Source organism: Chaetodon auriga, chromosome 12, assembly GCF_051107435.1.
Source record: "Chaetodon auriga isolate fChaAug3 chromosome 12, fChaAug3.hap1, whole genome shotgun sequence".
In the NCBI taxonomy this organism is placed as follows: domain Eukaryota; kingdom Metazoa; phylum Chordata; class Actinopteri; order Chaetodontiformes; family Chaetodontidae; genus Chaetodon; species Chaetodon auriga.
Window position 1 is genome coordinate 3723247 of NC_135085.1, and position 12908 is coordinate 3736154.

Here is a 12908-nt window from a genome sequence, read left to right on the forward strand (position 1 = left end):
GTCCCTCATGGGCTAATGAGCCAGCTTCAGTAAATGTATCAAGAGGTTTCACTGAGTTGGCACATTAACAGGGAGGGCAAGAACTGGATTCAAATGTTCATTCTGGACCAAATAGTTTGACAAAATAACCAGAACTCAAGATCCACTTCTGTTGTTTTAATAGAGACAACGGAGCAAACTTCAGCTGCTGATGCCTCCATCATTTGGATCATGAGCAGCAGTGCACGAGAGGCGGGTAGTGGCAGTCTCTGGGTGGAGGACACTGAAGTCATAGAACTGTCCTGAACTGAACTGAATCCAGTGAAATCATAAAATAGGCTGCATCCTTTTTGTCATGTAGTGAAATATTTATCCGGGAATGTGATAACACTGTGTTCCCGTTATCAGCTCGCCTGACTGAATACTGTGGCTTTGAAAGCCTTTTATCCACCACTGTCACTGCCAGCTGACACACTGCCCTGAAATGCTGCAGGTGCCTTGACTCTTGGATCAAATGAATGACTTGCATGAGAACTGCAATGCTGAATATGTGACATAGAAATGCAGAGAAAGGAAGAGGTTTCCATCTTTTTATGAAACCATAAATGTTGCTTCGAACCTAAAAACATCCAAGTTTTGTAATAGCAGTGAAAACCAGGCCTTGGTGTGACCAGGAGCCCTGACAGGTTGTACTGAGGAATTCTTCACTGCTTCGGGCTCCCGAGGCCTCATTTCAGACACTGATGCACCAACACACTCATCAATTCCTCCAGTCACTCATAATTAGTGTATTTGTCCCCTAGTGATCGTTCCTGGCAGCCATGGCGGTGCCTACAGATCACGATTGACATTATCGTGTCCTCTTTGCAATACTGCTCATGACCGTGAGGAGCTCCACGCATGCAAACGTTACATTTCTCTGCTATGGTTAAAAAAAAAAAAAAAAAAAAAGCCTTGTGTTCTCCTAACACACAGAGTGTTGCATGGTCTTGCCCACACACAGAAAGGCCAAATAAAAAGAGCATCATGTTTAAAATGCAGGGCTGTAATGGCTGTGATTTGTCCAGCCGGGTGCATGTGGGCATGACAATGTACCAGAGCAGATGTGGAAGAGCACAAGGCGGTAAAACAACAGGACATGTATGGTCCAAACATGTTTGGCGTCACATTGGCTCACTCTTGCTCTCACACTCTTACACTGTCACAAATGGTGTGGGCTTTCTGTCCTCGTGGAACTGTCACACCCCTCAGTTAGCTACATGGAGACTGAAACACCTTGTATGAAAACATTGATCTGATGCGTCACACACACCATGTGTCTGTCCTCACACAGAAACACAGTAAAGACAAACGTACCCTCGTGTGCTCTGTCACGTAACGTCAGAGCAGCAGATGAAGACAGTTTGGGTGGTGTGTCCATGTCCATTCTGTACATCTGAGAAGTGATGGCGAGAAAATGTCCCAGTGACAATCACTTTCCACTGGTGAGTCAGTGGTGATTAAACTGCAAATGGAGGTTTGTGGAGATGCTGAATACTTAAACGGTGTGACTGTCTATGCTGCTGCAAAAATACCCTCCCACCCCACCCGCCTCCAATCACACACACGCCTTCTTCTCCATGTTACAAAAGACATTTATAAAAGGACAAGCCATAGAGAGCAGCCACAGATATCAGAGGACAGTTTGATCCTACAGGCAACAGATCAAAACAGCAGCCACGGCACTCTCACAAAGCAGGGCTCCCCTCGCACTCTGACAGTCTGCGGTAAAACCCCACCCGTGTCGTCCAAACTAAAGTAAGATGGTGCAGCTGCATCATTATCATGAGTTCACACTGGAAGCACGGGCTCCATTCGTTTGGTGCTCACCCTTCTTCTCAGTTACGGTGAGTCAGTTTGACAGATTTGAGCCATTCAAACCTTCAACATTCTCTAGTTTTATTTAAAAGCCTACAGAGACATGTGGGGAGAAGAACACTCGGAACATTATCAGAAAAAAAACTAACAAAAACAATTCACCTGCCTCGATCTTTGTCGCTTCATATCACTAAAGAGATGCCACTGGACATGCTGACACTGCTGCTGGTCAGACATCAGGTTCCTCAGTGTTTACACACACACTTCACAACACATTAACAGGTGCTTTCTCCAAAGCCTCCGTATCTGACTGAAATTCAGTCATCACTGACTCCAGAAGCACTCATTGAAACATTTTACTGTGAAAAGCACCTGAATTCATGTGGTTTGAATTCCCCTTCAGGCCTCCAGTAGCTCATTTTAAGTACTGGATATTCCAAAAACATTTTAGGGTTCATGAATTCAGACATATTAAACAAATATATTGAAGCTGCTCAGACTCCGTTGGTCATTTCCACATCCAGAAATTAAAGTTGGCTCTAAACATCAATTCACTGGGACCAGATTGGTGAAACTCACAATGAGAAATTTGAACTTTATCAGAATTTGGTGGTACAGGTTGTGCATGACTTTAAAAAACAGTATAATTGGCTTTGTGAACCAGAAACAAAACCAGCTGTTATCAAGTGGCAGTAAACCTCAGAGAAGAAGAAACAAAGCCAGTGGCCTTGGCCATCCATGAGAGGAGGACTGAGAGGTCTTCAGGAGAGCATCTTCTTCTTGTCTCGGAGCAGAAACAGCTGATCAGTCACGTCAGTTCATGTTTGTTATGTCAGAACTTATTCAGAAAAAGTGTTCCCATCTCCCATCTCCCAAAAAAGCAAAAGTAAAAACGTTTTGGTGCAAACGAGAAGTCTTTTTTCTGTTGCCGTTTCCATCAACTTTTCCTCATGCCATACTTCAAACTGCACAGAAGAAGGCGTTGATGGACACGCCTACAGCTACTGAGACCTGGACCCATGATTTGGGAGACGCAGCCAAAGATTTCCCCATGTTCCTCTCACAGCTGTAACTTCTGTCATGTAAAGACCAAAATCAGGAAGCAGAGAGGGGCCTTTGCTGAAGTATCGTATAACATAAAGTGTTTACTTGGACAGTAGCTCATTGCTAGTTCAGACTGTGCAAGGACCCTGGCTTTGAGAGTCTGAGAGAATTCTGTCTGCCTCACCTGATGGCTGCTGTACTGATCTGCTACCTTCTACGGAGGGAAAGATAGAAAGACACAGAGAAAGAGACAGAGAATATAAAACAAGGGTTTTTCTTTTTACAAGAGTCCTTTTGAGGGTTTTACCAACCCCTCTCATCTCCTTCAGACACACACATTCCTCTCCTCTTTTCTGTGTGTGCGCAGATGTGGCCAAGTCCATGTGTTTACTTCCTACTGGTGTATGTGTATGTATGTGTGAATGTGTGAATGTGTATATGTGTATGTGTGTGTATGTGCTTTTATGTGTAACTACTTGTGTTCTTTAGTGGGAGCAAAGTAGAGCTCCATGGGTTTGTTCACCTTCCAGTACTTTTCGCTGACCAGCTCCAGGGAGAAGGAACCGTTCAGAACCTGTGGAGAGAGTTGAAGAGTTGAAACATCTGCGAGGGTTTCCCACTCTGAGCCTCATGACGGCCTATAATGAACCTCATGGCCCCTGTTGGCCTGAAGTCTTTACCTTAGCATTCACCTGTATGAGCAGAGTTCTTCTTTCTTACAGGATAACATTGCCAAAGTATGACCTTTTCTAAATCAAAAAGATGCTGAAAACTCATTCATACTGTTATTTCATGCCGACTCGATTACTGTGATGCACTATTCACCGGCCTCCCGCAAAACACACAGAGACTTCAGCACAATCAAAACGCACATTAGTTCAGTTTTAGCTGACGGACCATTTAGAACTGATTTGAAGGTCCTCCTCCTCATATACAAAGCCCTTAATGGACGAGGACCAAGCTACATTACTAACTACCTTGTTCACAATTTGCCTTCAATAACACTGTGATCATCTGCTGCTGGTTGTTGGACGTTTCCAGCAGCAGCTGAAAGAAAATCAGGGATGCAGCCTTTGTCCAATACGTGTGTGTGTGTGTATATCTATATCTATATCTATATCTATATCTATATATATTTAGTATTATTATCACATAGGTTTTATTCTCTATCTTACTTTACATTCATTTTCTATCCCTGTTTTTATGTCCATTCTGTCTGTTTTATGTGAAGCACTTGGTGCATGTGATTTTTTTGTTGTAAAGCACTTCAAGCTGCAATTCTTATAAAAAAGGTGTTATACAAATAAAATGGATTTTAATTATTACATTATTGTATAGTATCTTTGCACCTGTGACATGTTAGGCAGTGGAGGGGTGAGGGGAAACACTGGTCTGTACATATAAGTGACTAACTCACAAAAGTGGACTTAGTGTTAAGAAACTGCAAGTCAAGAATAAATTAAATGGTACACATGTGGTATTATTGTATTAATGTTTATTTTTTGTCTTTCAAAAGTGTGTTGAAGGAAAAGCACAGCTATTACTAAAACATTAAAGATGGCTCTGTTCTATTCAAGCATCCCAGTCAGTCATGACAGTGAGCCAGCACCTGAAACTGAGGTAGCTACATGGAATTAGGCCATCATTTATTTTATGACTCATACCTGCACCTCTCCTACTGTGCCATATCATAAAGCCTTCAGTGAACACAGCCTATTGGACAATATGCAGGACTGCATCCATGTCCAGTAGTCCAGATAAGAAAGATGTGCCACTAATCAGATAAGGTAAGTGTAGCCTTGAGCGCAATGCTGTTTTTGGTGTATTGATCACTCTGTGTGTGTGTGTGTGTGTGTGTGTGTGTGTGTGTGTGTGTGTGTGTGTGTACTCACAGTGAACTGGTTTCCAGCAGTAGGTATGTAGATGGTGTACTGTTTCTCTGAAGCTGCCTCCACATTAACAGGACTGGCCTCTGCATTTCTTCTGAGCTCCTCCAGAGCCAGTCTGACAGCCAGGTACTTCGACAGGTGATCCACTGTGGCGTTACCGGATGTCTTAATGTAGCGAGGGACAAACTCCACACTGCAGGTGCATGAACGCATGTGCATTAATGAGCAAGTGGGCACAGGTGATGAGTACATGGATGTGTTTGGGTGCTCAACACTGATTTCATTAGTCCAACATGTACTGTTTGAAAATTCAGGGAGAGTTTAGGTAATGCAGCATCACTGGGTAATGTTTGAAGACATCTTGTTTTGGGATTATGTTGCAGGGATGGTTCCTTCTTGTCTCACAAATGTTCAAACACAACAACAGCCCTTCTAACACACAGCAGCAGTAGAACGGCTCCTTTCTGTGCACCTTTATCAAACAAATATTCCCACATTGGTTTCAAAATGCAGCTACTCTCTCTTACTTATCACTTTTAGTATAGCCATCATTAAACATGACCAAAACACCAGTTTTCTAGTTTGGCTGTATTTTACCCATAATACTAGAACTGTTTACCTGTTGTGCACAGGTGGGACTACTGTAGTTGGGTTGGTTTATTATGTAAACAAGTTAATATCTAGTTAGGGTATATTTTCATAAGCATAAATTCTTTATTGGTACCGGAAGAAGAAATCTAAACGATACCAATAGCTACAAGACAGTGGGCAGACCTCTGTTATTTGATATTTAATATGTCCTCTGTCCCTTGGTTTTCCCACAACAACCAAAAGCAGTTTACTCCTCTCCTGTTTCTTATCGGTAAGAGCAGTATGAGGCTGAATTTGAGCTGCATGTGGGTGACACTACCTGTTGTGCCCGTCATCCTTCTCCATCAGGGTGGGATGTGGCCTGAACACCAGTTCTATTTCACTGGCACCACCATCAATCACAGAGTCCCCGCCCCCGTTCTCAGCAGCGTTATCCATGTCCAAACCGCTGTCATCGCTTGTCTTGGTGCGCTTAATGCTTGGGCCTGCCTCCTGGGGGAAAATGGTCAAATACACAGAATTTGTATGATGACAAAACACACCTGGAAGAGAAGTGCGCTATTGCAAGTACACTTGTCTCCACATCCTGTAGCTTTGCAATTGTGCCACTGATTAACATGTTTCACCATAACTGAAAAGCAGGGTGCTTCTCTACAATTACTCAAATCTCATCATTACACGGATCTAGCACAACCAAACACTAACTGGGCTCCACAATCAAACATTACACCCGGTATGACTAAATATTTTCACTCGTCATTATGACTGATTCCCAGCAGTGTCCCTAAGACTTGTAAGTTGACTAGTGGACTTTAATATCAAAGTTAGTGATTGCAACACAACATGCATACATGTCTGATAATGTTTTAAACATCATCACATACCTGGTTGCTGTGGACAGAAGCGTTGCTACAGTGGGAGGAGTCTCCATTGTCCTCTGCTCCACTGCCATTCTCCACTGTGTGTCTCTTACCACGCTGCAGTCTGACAAAAACAAATGCAAATGAAACTTATTAGAGCACAAAATGCTTTAAGTGTATTTGCATTATTTGTGTGTGCTGAGGTTGCGGTGTTTACCTGGTCATAGCCTGTATCTTCAGCCCCTCCTCTATGCTGTGGGACAGGGCTTGCTGGTTGTTGTGTTTGCTAATACGGGCCAACACTCTCTCCTGGTGTGCTTCATACTCGTCACGGCTGGGATAAATCTTGCCTGAAATGGAATAAATTAACATGAAACAAAATTCTAGGAATTTTTACACAGCATCTTGTGAACACTTACAGGTAGTCGAGATTTTTTATGTAGTAATGAAACCATCCTGAACCCCTGTGTGGTTACTTACTAATCAGGGCATCAAAATTAGGGTCTGGACGCAGCGACCTCTTGGACACCAGCTTCTTACGACAGGTAGGACACTCTTTATTACTGTGAAGACAGGGAGGACAGACATTTTCATCATCATCAACTGATAGTGCCAATACAACATTGTGGAATCCTCTTATTAACGTCAGATGCAGAATTTCTGTCTTCTGTCTGAACTTTGGAAAAACTAAATAAGAGCCAAAGCAGAGTATTCACTGGTGCTTCAGGCTTCATGTGTTACCAGGCCACAGCCCACTGGTTGAGAGCGGCTGCTCTACCGGCACTGGTGGGCCACAGAGCATCATCGAGTGGGCTTTTTGGTGGTTATTTGCAAGGCTACTGATTTTTATATTCTGACATGTTTAAGAACTCACAGAAATGAAAACCATGAAACTCAAATGCATAAATTCAATGACCAGCACCAATTGCGACACATCAGGTAGAGATAAACCTGTTTTGCCTCTGTTAGAAGTTAATTTTCCCTCAGATGCAGAGACAAAAGACTAATTGGATTTCGAAACCAAAAATTGAGACAAACCTGTGCCAGTAAAAGCTCCAAAGTGTGTGGTGCGGTAATATGACCCTGAGCATTATCAAGATTAAATCTGGATTCATGAGGGCAGGCAGTGATGCCGAACCATAAGCACACGTCATGTTTTTTCTTGTTTATTTGTTTAACTTTTAACTATCAGATGTGGACCTTAAGTTACAGGGACAGGACTAAATAAGCACTGGCCATATGGACCACCAAGCCCCTATATTTGGTGGCCAAAGTACATTTTTGGTGGCCCAGATGTAAAAAATTTAGTAAAGACGATACAGAGAAGATAATTTAAAGAACTTCACACAGCCTTAACCATGACACTCTTGTAAATAAAAAGACATTGAACAGTAACGAGCCTATGTGTCAGGGCTGAGCTCTGAGCTCTCTACATCAATACTAGGGTCTTAGCTCCGCGTCCCCATTCATACCGGGTTCAATACCATGCCTCATACAGCCAGTGATCAGCCAGTGATGTCAGCAAAAACAAATGTATAAAAAGCAGTTAAAAAAAAAACAAAAAAACATAATACATACTTCCAACTATAACCCTTTTTAGCAAAATGCAAATTTCTTTTTTGTTTGTTTTTTCATAGTCTGCCAGTGAACAGCACTATTCGCCATTTTCGTAGATTGCTGAATCTCATTGAGACGTGCAGTCTCATTTTCAAGAGAGACCAAATAAAATTTTGTGATCACAGGCAGCCACATGCATGGGGTATTTTTTGGCCACAGGGTAACTGTCAGTGGCCATGAGCCATCGGGCCATGGTGAATGTCAAACCCTGACTTCTAACAACTAGCAAGACAATGCATAACTGATCTACGCAAACGTCTTCTTTGGCATTTACTCAGCAACCTTTTAGAGTTTATGGTCAATGGCAATAGCTTGTAGGCTGGGCAGAGTAGGTCACAGTATCTGATTTTAAGAATGACATTTTGTAGGCCTGAACATATCATTCAAAGAATAGCTTCGCATTTTATTCCAATACTAATGTGCCCATAAGCACTACATTGAAACTGTTAGTAGTCACTCAAATTGTTCCTGCTGTCAATACTGGCCGTGAAGAGATTCCTTTCCAAATTAATTTAAATGCAAGTTATGATGGACAAAATCCACAGTTCTCGTTCTGTGTAAAAGTCACTTGTTTCCCATACAGCTAACAATTTACACAAAAACAGGACTGTGGATTGAATCTCCCTCCATTTACAATGAAATTGCTTTAACTTTGATGAACAATTAAAGGGTTCAACAATACTTTCAATGTACATTTGGGCTTGCACGTATTGCTTTAAGACATACATATATATCACCATCATCTTACAGCTCATATCAGAAACCTGAGTAGCACTGCATTGGAAGAAGGGGCTCTTCTGCTTTCGACTCCCTGGTAAAACTCACCCGGATCTCAAAGCTGTGATGATACAATCAGCGCAGAAGCGGTGCAGACATTCTTTGGTTGTCATTGTGTTCTTCAACATGTCCAGACAGATAGGACACATAAGTTCGCTGTGCAAGGACCTGGGCGACACTGCTATCTCCAGTCCATCTGTTATAGCCTCCTGTGCAAGTATGAAACAGATCGTGATGACTTTTAGTACACATGAAGATACATCTATCTGAGGAGTTGTACATGACTGATACAGATACAGCTCATAGGTCTGATTCATCTATTAATGTCCTAAAAATCTCATAACCACAGCAACGGAATAGTCATCATTTTAGATATTGCACATCTTGGTTTTCTATTTTCAGGAGCACGGGGGAGCTAACTGTAGCTCATAGCTGTGTAATGATATGAACTGATTATGTGCTTTAGATATGCATATGTCTGCCAGATGCAAACATCAACATGTTCTGTGATTGATACAAATTTGTTTAAAAAAAAAAACATAAGCAAAATGATTTTGATAAGAGACTTTTAGAAATGAAGTGATATGGTATGAATTGTTACCTGTGGTGTTCTCTGTAGCTCATACAGACTCAGCTCCCAGGTCTTGCTGAGGGGTTGAACCCCGTTGGTCTGAACTGTCTGAGTCATCACTGCAACACTGAAACACAAAAACAAAATTAGATTTTCTTGGAAATCTGGGATGTCATGACGATCTGGTGATGATTACTAGTGAAAATACTTGGCTGCAAATAAATGTGCTGCACTTTTAGCGCTTCTCTGCAATGGGTATGCCATATGATATCATTCAGGATAATATCTGTCTAATTTTTAATATGATTTAAAACATTCATGTTAATGGCAACATTGTGACTTATGATGATGTAATGACATCATGCCATTACGGACAGCAAGGCTGAAAGAGAAAGTAGGTCCAAAGGTGGAGGAGTTGGCTCCAAAAAGGGGAGCGACTTCAGAGGTGTGGAAGTGGTTTGGTTACAAAAGATCAGAGGAACAACAAACCACAGTAACATGTACGAGGTGCAAGAAACCTAGAACAAAAGGAGCAATACAACAAACTTATTTCACCACTTCAAGCAGAAGCACTCAGTTGAGTACAAGGAGGGCCAAAAATCCCATGAGGAGAGCTCAACCGCTAAGGAGGGATGGAACCACCAACCATCCAATTAATGGATAACCCCACCTGCCTTCTGAGTTTAGCTGCACCTCAATAATCTAATTAAATTAATATCTGAAAGGCATGAGCACTGGTTTGATGTAAAAACCATTGTGTCGAGTTGCCTTCTTTTAATAAATGAGACTTAAATGTTTCTAAATTTTACTTCAGTTGTCACTTATTTCAATAATATTCCTCTCATTTGCTTTATCTTGTGCATTTCATAGACAAAGAAACTTCTGAAATTAAACTTGAACAACACAGCAGCTTCCATTCTATAACATTGTACCATGCATGTCTTTGATGAAAAAGACAAACAAGAGTTTAACCTGGAGGGACAATTCAATCCATTTCTCCAGCTGGTGATATTAGGTCAGAAAGCTTTAGCTGCTACAAAACATACGTTGTACCACATTTGTGTGGACAGATGCTTAAATTAACATGCTGTGAAATAAATACAATTTGACAAACTTTACAAATTAATAGAAAAAAAGTTTTTTTTACTTCTCATTCAGATTTGATTTTCAATGGTACTTACAGTATATTTAAAATTCACTTTCAAGCTAACCCCATTGGTGACGAACTGTATCTTAATGACACATTTAAGGAATTGTAAATCTTAACAAAACAGTGGTAATTCACATTTAATTAAGAAAAAAAAAATCGCAGAAGCTGCCTGGGGAACTTCTTATTTCAGAGATGGATACTACACATAGCGACTGAGAGGACTCTAAAGACGATGAGAGCACCTTCGTTTTACACTGCTGTCCTTCAGCATTTGTATCCTACACATATTTCATGTTCTTCTTGTTGAGTAAGACTACTTTATCATGCATTTTTATTTTCCTAGATGTAAGCCTTACAAAAAATACTGAAATATGTTATTGCAATTGGTTGTTTTTGTTTGTTTTTGTTTATTAATCATGGGAAAAGAAAAAGAATAGTTAAATCACCGGAGGAGATGCTCTTGCTGCCACAAACGTTTCCTAGCAAGCTACTCAAAAATGTTGAGACATTCGAATTAAATGCATGACTACTGCACTGGATCACATGATACATGATACATGTGTGTATTTATGTTAGCATGTCTATCCTCTTTAGGTCTGGAATATTTGAGATTTCTACAAGTAAATAAATGCCAAGAGACAGCAATATTTGAGAGACTGGGGACTTTACCCTTATTAAAGACATGAATTCACGAGTTTCTTAACAATGTTGCAGCATTATCAATCTAGAAGTGAAATCCCTACACAAGATATTTGTCACTACCCTGGAATAAATATGGATTTTGTGTCCCAGTTGACGAGAAAAAGAGAACAGAGCTGCTGAGTGAAGTTCATTTTCCAAATAACAGAGTTTGGATAATTGGGAATCGCGTGTGTCTTGAATCATCCAAGTATCTCAATTCAGGTCAATTGTCAAAGAACTGTGTTTGCATCCTGTCAATGCCACCTGAGACCTTTGGGTGGTGCATAGATTGAATTCATGACCAAAATATCTTTAAGTCAACCAGGGGTAACCCACAGTGGGTACTGTGCCTGGCAGACTACTTGTGATACATTCCTTCCTAATAGCCTTCGTAAAAGACAAGCCTAGAAACCTCATTGTTAACATGTCGAATCTGCGCTCAGACTGAGACTCAAATTGTGCGGCCATGCTGCCATACATGTGACAGACGAGGTGAAAGTGGGGGTGGTCCATATCAAACACACTGTGTGGTTGCAGGCAAATTGATCTTTACTCAGAAGCTTCAAAAATGTCAAGAAAAACAAAATCTCAGCAACGGAGACACGGTACTTGGGATCTTAACTACATATTATACATTCTCTGTATCGCAATCATCTATTCATGTCAATTAACAAAGCCCAATGGGTTATAATTACTGACTTAAATTAGATACATGTTCTCTACAGCTGTTGGCTTTTGTATAACTTTAGGTTTGCTAGCTAGCGCACGACACAGCGTCGCTATACAATATACATTTGACATTTGATTCATTCCATCTTATTGGGACTTACTATTTAATTGTATTTAATGGACAGACACCGCAGACAGATTTCAAATCTGTGGGGTTCAGCTAATGCTAACTTGCTACCACCGAAGCTAGCTATTCTTCGTAACGCTAACATTACAGGCAAAAAATACACGATATAGCACGTATGTAGCCGGCAGAAGACAAAGAAGAACCGGCAGTTCCTTCGTTTGAATTCACACATTACAGCTATCGACACAAAAAGCTAATATCTGAAATACAGCGAGGGAGTCGTGAATGTAATTTGTAGCTGTGACAGAGGGAAAAACAACAACAGAGAAAGAGCCGACGCACCAGTCTTCAGAGGTAAGCTAAATGCTTTGGGAACCTTATTTCAAATATTTAAAGCGTTGCAAGCTCGTATGTGGACGGTCATAATAGACAAATACAGACAATTAAAATCAAATTATTCCGAGCCAGCAATAAAAATTATTGTTTCTGTACTTACATTTTCAGTTGCGGGTACGAACGGATCCAGCCAGCGCGTTTAGGCGAAGGCAATATGGCGGATGTACAAGAAGCGATGTAGTCTGGGAAATTGAGGCGCTATGCCAGACAGGCCTGGGGTCCCGAATCAAGAAAAAATGGAGGTGCATGGTGAGTTGAAAACAACTAAGCATATCTTTGAAACAACTTTCAAAGAGATAGATAGATAGATAGATAGATAGATAGATAGATAGATAGATAGATAGATAGATAAAACAATATTATTTGAGAAAAAAAAAAAACAATGATGACCAATGATAGATCATGTTCTGAAAACAGGTAAAATGTAAGCTTAACCATGCAAACCCATTTTTTCAACAGTGCCAAACACAGCAGGCAGGTCCTGATGTGAAGCCAAGAGTCAGATGGGCAAAAGTATGTATCAGAAGATGTTTCTGTTACTGAAATTAGCTGATCAAATAGAAGAAACCATATAGCAAAGAGGGAAGCTTGTTGAATAGGCCTCCCAACATTTTAGGCTACATATTGAGTCAGGGCCTTCCTTCATTCAAGCTCTATTCACGCTGACCATCTAGTAAATACTGTGATGAAATTTTACATT

At 40.9% G+C, this 12908-nt stretch overlaps 1 protein-coding gene across 1 annotated transcript; it reads right to left on the minus strand.

The window, feature by feature from the left end:
• Positions 1 to 1144: 1144 nt before the first annotated feature.
• On the minus strand, positions 1145 to 12365 carry rnf2 (ring finger protein 2). Its single transcript, XM_076745240.1, has 9 exons — positions 12309 to 12365; positions 9216 to 9312; positions 8663 to 8823; positions 6701 to 6783; positions 6438 to 6570; positions 6245 to 6344; positions 5680 to 5852; positions 4773 to 4962; positions 1145 to 3454 (listed from the first exon to the last, which is right to left on the minus strand). Exons 2-9 carry the CDS (start codon positions 9300 to 9302, stop codon positions 3353 to 3355), a joined length of 1029 nt encoding a protein of 342 aa, XP_076601355.1. The 5' UTR covers positions 9303 to 9312; positions 12309 to 12365; the 3' UTR covers positions 1145 to 3352.
• Between the last annotated feature and the right edge of the window lie 543 nt (positions 12366 to 12908).

Bases quoted from the DNA above. Each gene is read 5' to 3' on its own strand.
- rnf2 (XM_076745240.1), bottom strand. From the start codon at position 9,302: ATGACTCAGACAGTTCAGACCAACGGGGTTCAACCCCTCAGCAAGACC. The intron at 8,824-9,215 runs GTAACAATTCAT...ATACTTGCACAG, and splicing joins AGCTACAGAGAACACCACAG to GAGGCTATAACAGATGGACT. The intron at 6,345-6,437 runs GTAAACACCGCA...TGTTTTTGTCAG, and splicing joins AAGATACAGGCTATGACCAG to ACTGCAGCGTGGTAAGAGAC.